Here is a 17,543-nt window from a genome sequence, read left to right as displayed (position 1 = left end):
ACGTCCTTCTGCCAATGGAGGCACCCTCCACACCAGGTGCCCCCCAAACCATCCCCTACCCTTCCCCTTCCCCTCCCAAAAGGCAGGAGGGATGCCCACTCCCTCCTGCCACCAGATGCTCCTCTGAACCTCCACCTACCCCCAGAACCACCCCCTACCTCTGTGAGAAGTTGAGAGCAGGAGGGTTGCTCGATCCCTCCTGCTCCGAGACCCGCCAATCAATAATTGCGGGCCTTCCCTTTCCTGGTGCATCGTGTGATTGAATGGGGATTACCATGATCCTCCATGCAAATAATTTTCATGGAGGTTTGTTGGTGCATCAATCTCTGTTCCAGAGTTGGCCAAAAAATTGGCCAAACAGTGATTCACATGGTCTTAATTACTGTGTTTTGTGCATGTAGCCCTACGACAACTCAGACTCTGCCAGCAAATGTGGTACAATTAGGTTAGGGAATCGCCTGTCAATGATAGAGAATCACTTGGAGTGCTTCTTTAAATATTGATGAACCCATTGTATTACCATTTAATATTAATGACCTCATTGTATTACATTTCCATGGCAGAGTCAGAGACTGCTAGGAAGCTCGGAAAAGGTCTTTCTGATAATCGGCCGGTAAAATACCAGCAGACTAAACCAGCTGGAACTGGTTTAGTGACCATTGTTAAGGATATGGTAAGTTTCGCCCTTGGTATTATTCCTTCCAAATGCGTGAGATTGTGCTAATTCCTATTCCAAAGGCAGAAGGGCTTACTCTAAATAAAGCAAGTCATTTTATGCCACTAGCTAGCATTCCACTTCTTACTGAATTAACAGAGTTTGTAGTTAGCTCACAATTATCAGACTACATAGAAAATTCTGATATACGTAATTCTTCATAATTTGTATTCAGGCAGTCTCATTGTACAGAGTTAATGTTGGTAGATTTAACATCTGAAGTAAAGAAAGTACTTAGCAGGAGAGGCCGAATGGCATTTTTGTAGTCTGACATGTCATCAGCCTTTGATAAGGTAAATCATGATACATAGTAACATAGTAAATGACGGCAGATAAAGACCCCAATGATCCATCCAATCTGCCCAATCTTACATGCTCTATAAATTAATGATTTAATTTAAATTGTCCTTTTTCTTAGATATTTCTAGAGTCATCTACTAGAGTCTCCATCAAAGCTCACTCCAGCCCATCTAAACCATCACAGCCATCGAAGTCCTCCCCAGCCCATCATCAACTGAATGGCCATATATGGGACACAGACCATGTACTAGCCTTAGTTCTTCAACATATACCCATTATTTTCTGAATAGAGATCTTCTGTGTTCATCCCATGCTTTTTTGAACTCTCACCGTTTTCTTCTCCACCACCACCCTCAGGAGTGCATTCCAGGCATTAACCACCCTCTCTGTAAAGAAGAATTTCCTAACATTACACTTGGGTCTACCACCCCTCAACCTCAAATTATGCTCTCTGGTTTTACCATTTTCCTTTCTCTGGAAAAATTTTGTTCTAATATGTTAATACCTTTTCAAATATTTGAACGTCTGAATCATATCTCCCCTGTCCCTCTTTTCCTCCACAGGGATGCCCAAGTCTGGTCCTCGAGATCTACTGGCAAGCCAGGTTTTCAGGATATCCACTTAATCATATCTCCTCTGTCCCTCCTTTCCTCTGCAGGGCTGCCCAAGTCCAGTCCTCGAGATCTACTGGCAAGCCAAGTTTTCAGGATATCCACAATTAATATGCATGAGAGAGATTTGACTGCACTGCCTTCTTGGTATGCAAACCTCTCTCATGCATGTTCATTGTGGATATCCTGAAAACCTGGCCTGCCAGTAGATCTCGAGGACCGGACTTGGGCAGCCCTGCTCTAGGGTATACATATTCAGGGCTTCCAGTCTCTCCTCATATGTCATTTAGTACAAACCTCCTACCGTTTTCATCACCTTTCTCTGGACCACTTCAAGTCTTCTTATGTCCTTAGCCAGATATAGTCTCCAAAACTGAACACAATACTCCAAGTGAGGCCTCACCAAAGACCTGAACAGGGGCATCAGCACCTTTTTTCTATTGGTTATGTCTCTCTCTATACAGCCTAGCATCTTTTTGGCAACAGCCATCGCCTTGTCACACTGTTTCTTTGCCTTTAGATCTTTGGACACTATCACCCCAAGGTCTCTCTCCCCATCCATACATATCAACCTCTCACCTCTTAGCACATATGGCTCCTTCTGATTTCTAATCCACAAATGCATTACTTTGCATTGAATTTTAGTTACCAGATATTAGACCATTCCTCTAACTTTAGCAGATCCTTTTTCATGTTTTCCACTTCCTCCTTGGTGTCTACTTTGTTACAAATCTTGGCATCATCCACAAAAAGGCAAACTTTTCCTTCTAACCCTTTGGCAATGTTGCTCACAATCAAATTGAACTGGAACGTCCCCGGCATTAATTCTTGAAGGACTCCACTACTCACCTTTCCTTTCTTTGAGTGAATTCCATTAACCACCACCCTCTGACATCTGTCCGTCAACCAGTTTCTAATCCAGTTCACCACTTAGGGTACTAACTTCAGCCTGTCAAGTTTGCTCAAGAGCCTCCTATGAAGAACCGTGTTAAAGGCTTTGCTGAAATCTAAGTAAATTACATCCAGCATATGTCCTTGATCAAATTCTCTAGTCACCCAATCAAAAAATTCAAGCAGATTCGTTTGGCACAATTTACCTTTAGTACAACCATGTTGCCAATGATCCTGTAACCCATTAAATTCTAGGAATTTCATTATCCTTTCTTTCAGCAATGCTCCCAATAACCGAAGTGAGGTTTACCAGCCTGTAGTTTGCCGCTTCCTCTCTGCAACTACTCTTGTGAATAGAGACAGAATCTTCTCTTCTCCAATTCCTAGGAATCATTCTTGTTTCCAAAGATTTGTTGAACAAATCTTTAATAGGACCCGTCAGAACCTCTCTGAGCTCCCTCAATATCCTGGAATGGATTCCTTACGGTCCTACTGCTTTCTTCACTTCCAGTTTTTCAAGTTGTTCATAAACACTTTCTTCCATGAATAGTGCGCTATCTACTCCATTCTTGTGTGCAACTTTACCAAATTGGTCCTTCTCCAGGATGTTCTTCCATGAGCACAGAAGTATTTGTTTAGCATGTTTGCTTTTTCCTCATCACTCTCCACATATCAGTTCATAGCATCTTTTAGTCTCAGAATTCCATTTTTCATCTTCTTCCTTTCACTGCACTTTTCCCAGACATATATCTCTCTCTTATCTTCTTTCAGTTTCACTTGGTAGGCCTTTCTTTACACCTCTTCTTGAGGGTATTTTTAATATTTCACAAACACCAACTCTTTTGCCTTTATTTGTTCCATCTCCAGTTTGGAGAAACATATAGGTTTCCTTTTTCTCTTGTTATTTATTTTCCTCACATAAAGGTGGGTAGCTATTTTTATTGTTCCTTTCAGCATAGACCATTGTTTTCCACTTCTGGTTTTAGATGGCCTAAGTCACAAAGTCCAAGTTCCGTCAAGGCAGTATTGTAAAGCTTTTGGTTATACATGCAGTACGACTAAGTCTAGGATGGCCCACGTCCCACCCAAATTCCACCCTCACCACTCCTCCTAAAACACCCCTTTTAGCCCTGGGTATACTGCAGCACTGTGACGGCCTAAGTCATTATTAGATACGTCTAAAACCGGGTTTGATTATCGGCACTTGGATGACTTGCCTCACTGATCGTCTAAGTGTCGATTTAGGCTGGTTTTAGACATATTTCCGTTTCGATTATGAGTAGTGTCTAGTAGCCTATGTTTCATATATGTTATATGCTTTTGGGTTTAGGCTGTGAAATTGGTTGTTTATAACTATGCTTATGCTGAACACTAAATTTGAGTGAAATTTCTAAAAAAAACCAAAAAAACAACCCAGAAAATAAATTGTAATAATAAAGAATATGATACCCATAAGGATCAACTTGAAGTTTTCATTAATTTCAAATGACAACAGTTAAGTGAAATAAAAAAAAACTTAATTGAAAATAATTCAGGAGATGGTAAAGTTGCTTCAAGCCAATCATATTTTCAGATTTGCCTCTTCTTATATCCTTCCCTTTATCCAAAGAAGGATCATCTGCACACCCTTCCAGATCCTCTCCTTAGAAGAATAAGGAATCCAATTCCCACAGATTACTTGAACTCTGAAGATCACTGACCTGCAATGACCTGAGCCTAGCTTTAATAGCAATTACATAACTTTCTTCCTTATCTACCTATTAACAGCCTTACCATTCTTACTCCTCAGAGATGCTCACTGAGAAAATTAAGCACATCAAGGGGAAGACAGTGATAAGGTTTGTGGGTCAATTTAGCCTTAAGAACCTCTTTGCTTGTCTAATGGAAGTAATAATAATAATAATAATAACTTAGTATAATAATAACTTAGTATAATAATAAATAAGTACAGGAGGACATCCTGGTTTTATCTCATATTACTTAAACATGTTATTAAAATACTCATATTATACAGTTCTTACTCTAGCCAACATTGACCTAATGCAAAGAGTCTAACACCGAAAAGATTTAGATTGGTCATAGAATAATTCAACCACAAACTTGCATGTTCTTGTGTGCAGAAGTCTAATCCGCATTAATATTCATGAAAAGATGGTAACCACGACTAGAATATGAGTGTTTGGGATAACTTTGCAACTTGGATGGGGCAGAGAAGCTAAGCAGCAAATGACAAATTAAAAATAAACTTGGAATAAATATATAAGTTCAATTTAGGGATTTTACTGCAACATATTATCACATTTGACTGTCAGAGCGCACCCACCTGGAGCACCTCATTGCACACTTTCACCATAAGTCATATATTTCCGAGATGAATGGTGTACAGTATTATATCACCCTTCATTTATGGTTTCACTTAAGAGTCTGCTAACCAGCTGGAGTAAGTGTATATGCTGACTGTTTCCTCGTGTTCCACTTTTGAGTTGTAAGGACCCTTGTTATACTTTACTGTATATATTCATTTGGTTTATGAAATGTATATTATGTGGTTCCAGCTTGTATATTTTTGTTTGACTTATAATTGTGGTGCAGGCATACCATCAAAACATGGTCCTGTTGAGTTTTATTCATGTTTTTTTATACATTTTATGATGTTTTACATTTGTTTATTAAAAGTAAACTCATTTATCTATTTTGAGTTTCTTATTTGGTGTGCAATTGGCTTCTTTTCCAGTACTGGCTCCTTGTGGTGTCATATTAGAATCTCAGTTATCATGAGAACTGTCAAATTCAAATCTAACTTTACTTATGAGAACAAGTCACAACTGGCCCAACAAGTAGTATTTTGAAGCTTTTGTGAAAATTAGAAGACACTTCCCCAAAACATTGTCTCTAAAGCTTTTTATTTTTGTAGAGTTTGGAAAACATGTCTGCATGTGAATGTGAACAATTGTCATCATGCTACAGTTAATAAACTTTAATACAGAATTATTCTCATGTAACACAAGCTATGGAAAAGGATGATGACTTGAGAATAAGGTTGGGAGAGGCTGAGCTTGAACACAGCACAGAGAGTGCATATTTCTAGATGCTGGTCACCATATCTTCCTTTAGCTGTACTTTCCTTTAGCTGCTGAGAATCCATCTGTATTCTGTTGACTCCCATAGTGACTATATCATGCCAGCCATCCAGGGTGGAAGGAAGAGACCCACTGTCCCCAGCAAACAAACAAGGATGAACACCCAGAGGAAGATCCTGTCAATCACCATTGCTACATATTTCCAGTCTTGCTTCACCTTACAGACAGACAAACAGAAAATGTTTCTTACCAATAGTCATTTTCCTAAAAAAACAAAACTCAAAAAGACAAAAGGTACCAGATCGGGGCTAACAGTAGCCTCCATCATCTACTCTAGTTGTTTTGAGGAAAAAGAAGCAATTTGCCATAATTCAAGAAGCTCCCAAGTTAGGCCAGCCTGGTGGTTCTAGTGAAAAGTGTTATATTAGTTCCCTGACTCTTCCCCTTCTGGAATTAACCGGAGATGCTGAGAAAGCAGAGTTCACAGCCTTTATGAGGAAGGGAGTCATGGACCAGGACTATCATTGCAATGTAGAGTTTAGACTATGTAGAGTGTGTGTGTGTGTGTGTGTGTGGTGGTGGGAGGGGAGGAGGGAGGAGGGAGATATAAATAGGGGAAAACTCCTGGATGCTTGTGACTAGGGTTCATGACATCAGGTTCTGATCATGGGTCCAAGTCAACTGCAAGAAATGGGTCTACCCTGAGATCTGCTTGGTATTTCCTAGAGACCCAGTTTGGCCTCTATAAAGACATGATGTTGGGTTTGATAGACTTTTCCTGTGACCCTGTGTGATGCATCTTATGGACAAAAAAAGATTCAGTGGAGGTGAACTGGCTGCAAATCAGCACTGTTAATTTCTATAATCAAATCCATATGGCAGCATATACCTTTTGTGATACAAATTAGAATGACAAAATTGTCCCTGACCCTGCAGGAACTCAATTTCCCCATCCCTTCCCCGCAAGTTTTGTCGCTGTCCATGTCCCTGCCCCATTCCTGTAAGTTCTGCCTTAACTTCACAAGCCTTGAACATTTAAGATTTTGAAGTGTTTGAAGCTTGTACAGATGAGTTCAGAGCTTGCAGGAATGGGGCAGGGACAGGAAAAGAACTCACAGGGACGGGACAGGAAAATGAGTTCCCGCAGGGACGGGGAAAAATTTGTTCCTGTGTCATTCTCTAATACAAATGCAAATTTTGCACAAGGAGCAGTACTTAACATAAGAAACAGAAACATGATGGCAGATGAAGGCCAAATGGTCCATCCAGTCTGTCCATCCACAGTAACCATGATCTCTTTCTCTCTCTAAGAGATCCCACACTTTCTTGAATTCCTGTCCCACACTTTCTTGAATTCAGACATAGTCTCTGTCTCCACCACCTCTGAGACTGTTTCATGCATCTACCATCCTTTCTGTAAAAAAGTATTAACTTCATCTTATGCCCTCTCATACCAGACTTGACTCATGTGCATTTAAGCCATGTGCATTTAAGCCATGTGCATTTAAGCCACTCTATCATATCTCTCCTCCAAAGTATACAGATTGAGATCTTTAAGTCTGTCTCCAAACGCCTTATGATGAGGACCACGCACCTTTTTAGTAGCCTTCCTCTGGACCAACTCCATTCTTTTTCTTTCTTTTTGAAGGTGTGGTCTCCAGAATTGCATATTCTACATGAGGTCTCACCAGAGTCTTAAACAGGGGTATCAATACCTCCTTTTTCCTACTGGCCATACTTTTTCCTATGCATCTAGCATCCTTCTAGCTTTCACCCTGTCTGGCCACCTGAAGGTTATCACATACAATCATACCCAAGTCCTGTTCTTCTGTTGTGCACATAAGTTCTTCACCCCTTAAACTGTGTCGTTCCTTCATTTTTTTGCAGCCCAAATGCATGACCTTGCATTTCTTAGCATTACATTTTAGCTGCCAAATTTCAAGCCATTCCTCAAGCTTCGCTAGGTCTTTCTTCATGTTATTCACACCATCTGGGGTGTCTACTCTTTTGCGGATTTTTGTATCATCCGTAAAGAGGCAAATCTTATCCGATACCCCTTCAGCGATATCGCCTATAAAACCTTGAGGCACACCACTGGTAACATCCCTTTCCTCAGAGCGATCTCCATTGACCACTACCCTCTGTTGTCTTCTACTCAAACAGTTCCTGACCCAATCTGTTACTTTGGAGCCCATCCCGAAGGCTCAGTTTATTTAACATAGTAACATAGTAGATGACTGCAGATAAAGACCTGAATGGTCTATCTAGTCTGCCCAACCTGATTCAATCTAAAAATTTGTTGGTTTTTTTTCTTCTTCTTCTTCTTAGCTATTTCTGGGCAAGAATCCAAAGCTCTGCCCGGTACTGTTCTTAGGTTCCAACTTCTGAAGTCTCTGTCAAAGCTGTCAAAGGCTTTGCTAAAATCTAAATACACCACATCTACCGCACTCCCTCTATCCAATTCTCTGGTAACCCAGTCAAAGAAATTGATCAGATTTGTCTGAGAAGATCTACTTCTACTGAATCCATGTTGCTTCTGGTCCTGTAATCCACCAGATTCCAGAAACATCACCATTCTCTGTTTTAAAAGTGTTTCCATTAGTTTACTTACCACAGAAGTCAGACTTACCGGCCTGTGATTCCCTACTTCTTCCTTACTTCCACTTTTGTTGAGAGGGTCCACAGCTGCCCTTCTCCAGTCTTCTGGTACCACTCCTGACTCTAGAGAAGCATTGAAAAGGTCAGTCAGAAGAGCCACCAGAACTTCCCTAAGTTCCTTCAGCACACCTCGGATGTATACCATCCGGCCCCATCACTTTGTCTACCTTTAATTTAGCTAGCTCCTCACAAACACAAACCTCTAAAAATCAATTAGGGTCTACCACTCCTCCATCCCTATTTGCGTTTGTCTTTTGCAGTCCCGCTCCTGGCACTTCAGCCGTGAACACAAAACAGAAATATTTGTTCAGCCTTTTTTTTATTAGCTTCTCCCCTTCATCTTGGGTAGTGTTAGTCTTCAAGTCCAGGCTGAAAGCCCACTTTTTTGAAAGCTGCGTTTAAGTCCTACCCTGCCAACTTGTAAAGCACCCATATCTGTTGTCATTCCCTTATACTAATCTACCCCCTCCACCTCTTAAGACCCTTGTAATTCCCACCTAAGTATCATGCATAAATTCACCTTTGTCTTCAATGTCTGTCATAATTAGATTGTAAGCTCTTTTGAGCAGGGACAGACTCTTGCATGTTTAATGTACATCACTGTGTGTGTCTGGTAGTGCTTTAGAAATAATAAATAGTAGTAGTAGTTGTTAGAATGGAATTTCTAAAGTTTACAGATATAGTAGGGTTGTTGTTATGATGGATGGGGGACTGTTGTTTTGCTCTGAGCTTATTTGTACTCAGTCCAGTGTGGACTGTATTGTGTTGTTTGTGTATTCTTATTGAAAATAAAAAATTGTTTACACCTTAGAAGTGTCTAAGTGACACAAAGGTACCCAAACTAACCAAATGACCACTGGAGGAATCAATAATGACTCCCACACTCCCCCAGTGCTCACTAAATCCCTCTCACCCCTAAACATCTGAATGAAACAGTGCATACCTATCTCTAGAACAATAGCACCTGGTTTGGGAAATCCTAGTAGACCATCACACAGGTGTCTTAAGTAGCCTGGAGGATGGGCTAGTGAACCATAGAGAGGAGGACCCAGGCACATAAGCTACTCTAACCACTACATTTATGGTAGACAGTGTGAGCCCACAAAACCCATCAAAGACCTAATATACTGCCATACAGGTGCCACCTGCAGCCATAAGGGCTAGCAGTCATCCAGGAAAACCTGGATGCCTGAATGGATTTTCCAAAATTTGGTAGTCTGCCCTGCCTTATTTAGTCCCTGGCACTGCCTTTAGCCACACCCCACTCTACCTCTAGCCCCAGCCCACAAAGCCTTATCTTTGTTTTACGTCCTCCGGGTCGTGTCTGGAGGGCCTTTCAGTATGCGCGGATGACTTCACACACATCCACGCATGCACAGAGACCCTCCAGACGCAGCCTGGAGGACGTAAAACAAAGATAAGGCTTTGTAGGGTGGGACTAGAGGCAGAGTGGGGTGTAGCTAAGGGCAGTGCCAGGGGCTAAATATGGCAGGGCTTGAGGCAGAATGGGGTGGGGCCATGTGTCTAGGTTTCTCTGGACAAAAATATGGTAACCCTAGCTATTGGGGTGGTAGACAGGTAGGTATAGTAGGTATTAGAGAAGTTTTAGAGGCCTCAGCATACATTATAAGGGGGTTATGGTGAGATGTACTTCTGGTATCTTTTATCTGAAGTTCATAGCAGTTCTTTGTGGCCAGTCCATTACAATGCTGGCCCCTCCCATGTCCAAATGGTCTGTATTTGGATGTTTTTAACTTGGACGTTTTCATGGTCAAAAATGAGCAAAAAAGTTAGGTGTCCTAGTGTTGGATGTCCTCATGGCCAAGACGTTAAGTAGGCAATTAAAAAAAATTGGGGGGATGTCTAGCTATTTCAAAAATGGATGTTTCTCAGCCTCAACTTTTGGACGTCTTGTGGGAAATGTCCAAAGGTGAACTTGACGCACTATTGAAAATGGCCTTCCACGCGTCCTGAGGGGGTGAGGAATTCTACATAAATTCTGCACTTACAGAATTCCGCTAGGTGTAATAACTAACTGCATGCTTAGCTATGCAGGTGCTGACACAGATTATCAGCTGGACTCGCATAACTCCTGGGTAAGTGGTCGACCTGGATATCAGTGCTGGCGCCTGTAAATGGCCCCCAGATTGACCATCTGGGTTAGATTTATTTACTGTATTTCTAAAATTTATCACCCGCTTAACACCTAAATGATTCACAAAAAGAAAACATTCATAATCAATTAAAATACACATATACAATATGACAAACCACAAACCAACAATACACAGCAGCTAATAATCTCTGTCCCTGGCATAACAGCCACGATCTGTTACAGATAACAAATCAGGAAAACACCCTCACAGATAAATGTGTCTTTAACAATGGGCTAGATTCACCAACCCGTTTTTCCAAGGCAATCCGTGGCAGATCCTAGCAGGCCCAACAAATTCTCCAATCTTGAAAATTCAAATGAGGGCGTTCGAAGGAATGCCCTCATCTGGCCGACACGGATCGTAAGTGTGCGATCCCGCAGACCATCTCTAGATGGTCTGCGCATGCATCAAGACACCTCCGAGATGCGACTTTTTTAACAATTTTTTTTCTTTTTGTAGCCCAGCGAGCCCGTGGTTTTAACCTGCTTTAAACCCGCGGGTTAAAACCATGAGCTCACAGTGAGGGGAAGGGTTTCAGGGCGGCAGGCAGGAGAAAAACAGGGCAGAGCAGGGCGGCGATTTGGAGCACAGCAGGCAGAAGATAACAGTGAAGAGCAGGGTGGCAATTCGGGGCAGAGCAGGCAGGAGAGATGCGGACGGGCAGGGCAGTGATTTGGGGCAGAGCAGGCAGGAGACATTGGGGAAGAGAATCAAGGAGGCAGGCAGGAGAGATTCGGGGCAGCAGAGAGCAGGGCATGCAGAGAACAGGGCAGAGAGCAGGGCTTCAATGGAGCTGGAGAGTCGGAAAGACATTTTCAACTGGTCCCCAGCTTCTTGGGTTGATCGGCCAGCCCAAAATTTCTTTGGTGAATCGCATCCCTGTCTACTTTTCTCCTCATTTGCATGCACGGATTCGAAGCGGATCGCAGGAGAGGTTAGTGAATAATGCAGGAGGGAAATCTGGTCGCAAAGGGGTCGCAAACTGATCGTTACACGATCGATTTGCTTTGTGAATCTAGCCCAATTTTTTGAAACTTGGTCCACTTCCACAATGCTGGGCCCACTTGTGATGGTCAATGACCGACATAGGCCGAAAATTGATTTTATGTGTGCAAAAACTTACACATATAAATGAAAATAAACAAAGCCAAATGACTGTACATCCCTACAGTGGGGTACAACTAAAGAGAGATTTTGCTGACCAGATTCAAAACGACAGATTATAAGTAAAATTAAGTGAATTGCACCAAAGACAAAAGTGTGCTAGTTCTGATTTTTCATGATTTGTAATATTTGCTCTGCAGATCTAAATTAAGCTCACTGCAATAGAACCAGTGGAGGTAGATCTGAGATGCTTTCTGTGAGCAACATTGTGGAAATCCCAGTGGAGTGTTTTTGTGACTGAGCCCAGTGGAATTAGAAACTGCAGCATCTGAAATCTAGGCAAGGTTGAATCTATTAATGGAGCTTTTAAGTTAAGATGGCAAAAAGAAGGAGAAAGAATTAGCGATGTCTCTAGACAGAAATATTTGAGGTGGCATCAGGGAGGCAAGCCAAGTATCTGGGGAAAGGGGTGTGGAGGGGTACAAGCCAAAGTGACTTCCATACATCATAATTATCCCTTACCTTTTAAATAAGCTTTAAATTACACATTTAGGGTAATTCTACAAATTGGGACCTACAGTTAGGTGTCAGTCATGAGCTAAGTCAGTGATTCCCAAATTTGGTTCTGCAGAGCCCCAGGGTTCCTCAAATTCTCTTCAGGGGTTCCTTAAGAAATTAGATTGTAAAATCTGTTTGTTTGAACATATATATGTTTATGTAAATTGAGGATTTCTCGATGTATGGAAAAAATATTTTAGGGGTTCTGCCATCAGTGGCATAATAAGTGGGGTGGGGGAGGCACCCCAGGCACCATCTTGTTGAGGGCACTGGCACCTCTCTGACCCACCAAGCCCCCCCTCGCGCCCTCCCTTCCCACACCCCGTAACTCTTTTTCACCAGTGCGAGCAACTTCTCTGACCTGCTGCTTATGCTGGCCTGGCTTCCCTCTGAAATCACTTCTGGGTTGTGGGGCTAGGAAGTGACATCAGAGGGAAAGCCAACACCGGTGCAAGCAGTAGACTGGAGAAGCTGTTCATGCTGGCAAAGATTTAAAAAGGTATGGGGGGAAGGGTGTAGCACTAGTGTAGCATGGGGGACGGGGAAGAAGGGGGGTGGCAGAGATGAGAGCAGAGATGAGAGCATGGGGGGACACCACTTCCCCAGATACCTCCCACTCTCGCTATACCACTGTCTGTCATAGTAAAAAAAAATTTGGGAATCACTAGCTTAGGTTAGTCACCTGATTGGTGCCACTAATTGTCAATTAATTACGCACATAACCACCAGGTATTATTCTATAACATAATTGTCAAAATCACCCTCAAATTCTATTCTAAAGTGCATGTAAATTAGTGCATGTAGCCGATGTACGTGCACAACTTAATTGGCTTTATCGATGCTGATAATTAGCAATTAACATCTTGTAATTGATGCTAATTTTGACTAAATAAAAGTTATGTGCACAACTTGGAATGCGTGATTCAGTAAAAAAAAATATGTACCAGTTCCAGTGCGCACACCTTAAAAGGGGACATGGTTAGGGTTGTATTGTGCGCATTGTTTTAGGTTATGTACAAATTCATAGAATATGTGCCAATGTGTACACAACTTAAGTGCATGCATTTAGGCTACGAAGATTCTGGCCTAAATGGGTGTGCCTAAAAGTTATCATGCATAACCGGCGCAAAGTGGAGTTAAGCGTGATTCTATATTTTGCTCATTACTTTTATAGAATTGTCTCAGCACAGCACTAATCAGCGTTGATTTTGTAGGCAAGTTATGTAGAATTTGGACCTTGGAGTATGGGCAGGTCATGAGTATGTCTCTGAGAAACCATTGGCTTGGTTTAATTGTTGGCGCCTAACTTTAGGTACACCAATGCCATCTTACCCTAGTATTGTCTAACTGAATCTACCCTTTCTCCTTCTTTCCCCCATATCCAGCATCCCCCTCCCTGTCCCTATTTCCCTCTAATGTTCAGCATCTCCCATTTGTCTTCTGACTCTCCCTATGTCCACTTCATATCCAGTGTTTCTAATCACCCTACAACCCCGATGTCCAGTATTCCCCTTCTATCTCCCTATACTCTCATATCTCTTTTTCCTCACTACCCAATTCAACATCTCCTCTCTCTTCCTAATCCTCTAAGCCATCATCTTCCCCCAGTCTGTTCCAATACCCCCTCTTTTTCCCTATCCCAATCCAACATCTCCTTTGTCACCCTACTCTCCCCATATCTACCATCTCTTCTCCTCTTGAGAAAACATATTCCCTTTCTTTCCATCCTTTCCTGATCTAGTAACTCCTTTTCTTTCCCCCTCTCAACTTTAGTACAACAGTTCAAATCTCCCTACTTTCCCCCCATTTCCCTACTGCCTATCCCATCTTTCTACTCCCCACAGGGTCCAGCATCCCTCTTTGTGTCCCTATTCCCACCTCCTCCATCCAATATATCCTTTCTCTTTTTCTTATCCATCTTCCTTTCCATTATGTCCTTTCTGTTACCCTACTGCTTGGGCTTTATCCAACATCCTCCCACCCACCTCTGCCTGTGAACTAGCATAGCTGTTTCTTTCTTCTCTCCCTGATCTAGCGTCTCCACTTTCCTCCCATGACCCCTCCTCCCTCAATCCAATTTCATGTGTACAGCAGTGATAAAAAAGTAAAGTAAAGCCTCAGAGTCTTCCATCTTGTGTGCACTGCTGCATGCTCTGCTGGTTCCAGTCCTGCCCCTCAAAATAGAAAGTGACTTTGTGGGGCAGAACATGCAGCGGTGCAGGTGAGATGGAAGCCCTCATGACTTCACTTTCCTCTACTGCTAATGCTGAACACTGCAGGAAGCAAACAAAATGGAGTAAAATCTCCACAACTGCAAACACAAACAAACAGTGGAGATGTTCAAAATTCCAGGTGTGCAACTTTATTTCAAAACTTTGTTTAAAAGTACAATGGCTTGACATGCACGTGTTTCGGCCACAACGGCCTGCCTCTGGAGCCTTGCTGTTAATTTTCACTATGAAAGAACAATGCACTTGTTATCACATTTCACTGGCACATAGCGTATAGTCAGTATATTAGAAACATACTTTCTGGATAAAGTTTCATGCAAGTCGTCAACTTAATCAAACCTGAGGCAGGCCGTTGTGGTCGAAACATGTGCATGTTGAGCCTTAGTGTTTTAAGCAGGTAAACTACAATCTTGGTTAGGTAAATGTATCCACCAAGCTATGTCTTATTGCTCTTTTTGTAAATTAATTAAGACCACTTTGTTCGATAAATTTATTACCTAATTAGGGCTTTTATTGCTTGTAACCGTATTTTTATTTAATGTTTGCTGAATTTTTATTGAATGTTTACTGAATGATTGTACTTTGTTGATTATCCAGCTCCCCTTAGTGTAAACTGCCTAGAACTTCCGGTTACGGCGGTATAAAAGAATAAAGTTATTATTATTATTGCACTTTTAAACAAAGTTTTGAAACAAAGTTGCACACCTGGAATTTTTAACATCTCCACTGTTGGTTTGTTCGACACTGCAGGAAGCATCCATGGCAGAGGAGCTTGCACTGGAACTGGGATGGCAAACCATTTATATGGGGTGGCAACAACTATGGAGAGAGCTAAAATAGAAACCAAAGAAGAAGGAAAGAAGGAGGTTGATGAGTAGGAAAGAGAAAAAGGAAGCAGGAAGTAGAAGGAAGGTGAAAGAAAAGACAAATGAAGAAATGGAGATTTAGAACACTGAAGGGAATTCTATTAGTTGGTGCCTAAGATTAGGTGTTAGTCTTTAGAATACTAGTACTTATATGCATCACTGGCACCAATAATTGGCATTTATATGGGTAATTGTTAGATACTATTCTACAAAGGATGTGCCAAATTCACTTAGCGTGTAATTGTGAGGAGTGTGTGTGTGTGTGTGGGGGGGGGTACATGTGAGCACAGGATAGGCAGGATAGGATAGCGGATGAGTGTGTTGCCTAGTGATGTGCACAACTTAGAGAATCTTATCAGTTGTATGCATTGCACAGAGCACTTAGGTGCACTAGTTTACACTTGCCATTGACTGGCCATAGATAGGCATGCTTGGATTTTAGCACACCAATATGACTTTGCACTAGTATTCCACAATGCGCTAATTGGTGCTAAGTGTACCCCAATGTGGCACTTAACCTTGTCCTGATAGTGTTTTGCTGGGGTTGAAAATCCTGAAACGTTATAATGTCTGTGCTGTGAACTGTATATGCACAGGGCTCAGGAAATGTTTAATAACTGCTGAAGGCAAAAGAAGTGAAGAGAGGGAGGGGAGACTTATGGGCTGAGACCCCGCCAGTGCTGAGGAGGCCAGTGCTGAGTGTCTGCAAAACTATTTTCCGGCTTTTATCAGCCACCAGAGATTTGGGTTTGTGAAGTTACAAATACCTTGAACTCTTGTTTTCCAATCCACTTCAAGTTCAAGTTTTCAAGTTTATTTACAATTTATTTAATCGCCCTATCATATATTCAGGGCGATGTACAATTCTAAAAATATTTTATAACAGTACACAAGGGAACAAAAAGTTCATATTACAAATACGTGACTTTCAAAACAGATGGGACTAGTAGGGTAAATAGGATAGAAATACAATAATCGTAGGCAGATGAGACAATCAAGGAAAATTACAAGATGAGTTTTTGTTTTGTTTTTTTAAAAAAGGATGGATTTTGCTTTAGTTTTGGTGTTTTTACGATGTCTAATAGTCAAATGCATCTTTAAAAAGAAAACATTTTAACTGACTCTTAAATCTACCAACATTTCTTTCCTCCCTTAAGTAGATTGGCAAGGAATTCCACAATTGGGGGGGAGGATGGCACGACGGAAAAAATGTATTGTCTTCGTGTATTAATGATTAAGTGATGGAGATTCCTCATACATTGCTTATTGCTGTGCTACACTATTCATTTGCACACTTTCACACAATAAGCTCTGTGCTTGGTGAGAGAACGTATGAAGTCCCCAAGGATTCTCGATATGCTTTTAACAATAAAAGCAGGTCATTCTGAGAAAAGGAAAATCCCCAAAGACACACACACTGTAAATGCAAAGGAGTAGAAATATTTGGATCTAGCTTACAAGCTCAAGGTGAAATACAGTTGGGTACAGTCAATAGTTCTCTGTCCCAGAGAGCTTACAGTCCTTTGTGCTATAAAATAGGGATTTTACTTGCAGACAAGGGCAGTAGAGTAGGAAATGAACTACTGCAGAAGTTGTGCATGTAAATTGGTGTGCACAGCCGATTTATGTATACAACTTGTTTAACAAGCCAGTCGGTGCTCATAATTGGTAATTAACACTTCATAATTGGAACTAATTAGAAGTTATGCACACAATTAGGTAGGCGCTGTCTATGAAGTGGTGTGCGTCAGTTCTAATGTGTGAATCTCAAACAGGGGAGAAGCATAGGTGGGTAATGGGCATTCCTAAAAGTTAAGCGTACTACTATAGAATAGGCCCAATTCATGTTCAACAAAGGTGCACATATTTAGACCTGGTTTTTCTTGGCCTAAATGTTAGTATGGCTGCTAAACATGATTCTATGTATGGTGCATGTTTTTTTACAGAATCACACTAAGCACCATTATGATTGGTGCCAATTTTTTAGGCGCTATATATATAATCCAGCCCTTAGGCCTGGATTCTGTATATGACGTTGTCATCGGCAGCCACCTTAAAACGGCCGCTGATTGTATGTCAATCATGCAACAGCATCACTTATAATTTAATCTAATCTAATCCTTAGGTTTGTATACCGCATCATCTCCACGTTCGTAGAGCTCGATGCGGTTTACAGTAGGAGAAATAGGAAGGAACTACAACAGAGGGTTAGAGGTAGAAGTGTGAAGAAAATTTAGAGGACTTGGGATGCCAAGATATAAGAGTTTCCTTGATTCCTAAGTTGGAGGGAGACTTACATTTTTTGAGAAAAGCCAGTTTTTCAGATGTTTTCGGAAAACTTGGAGAGAGCTCAAGTTCTGAAGAGGGGAGGTA

General features: G+C 41.5%; 1 protein-coding gene across 1 annotated transcript in view; it reads right to left on the bottom strand.

Annotated features, from left to right (window-relative positions):
- Window positions 1-5,433: 5,433 nt before the first annotated feature.
- The window catches only part of CHRNA4 (cholinergic receptor nicotinic alpha 4 subunit), a 105,099-nt gene continuing 92,989 nt past the window's right edge, over window positions 5,434-17,543 (bottom strand). The window contains exon 6 of the mRNA XM_033962562.1: window positions 5,434-5,814. Within this exon, the coding sequence (XP_033818453.1) occupies window positions 5,689-5,814 (126 nt within the window). The 3' untranslated portion in view covers window positions 5,434-5,688. The remainder of the gene's footprint in view (window positions 5,815-17,543) is intronic.

Source organism: Geotrypetes seraphini, chromosome 11, assembly GCF_902459505.1.
Source record: "Geotrypetes seraphini chromosome 11, aGeoSer1.1, whole genome shotgun sequence".
NCBI lineage: Eukaryota > Metazoa > Chordata > Amphibia > Gymnophiona > Dermophiidae > Geotrypetes > Geotrypetes seraphini.
This window is presented reverse-complemented; position numbering and strand designations above follow the sequence as displayed.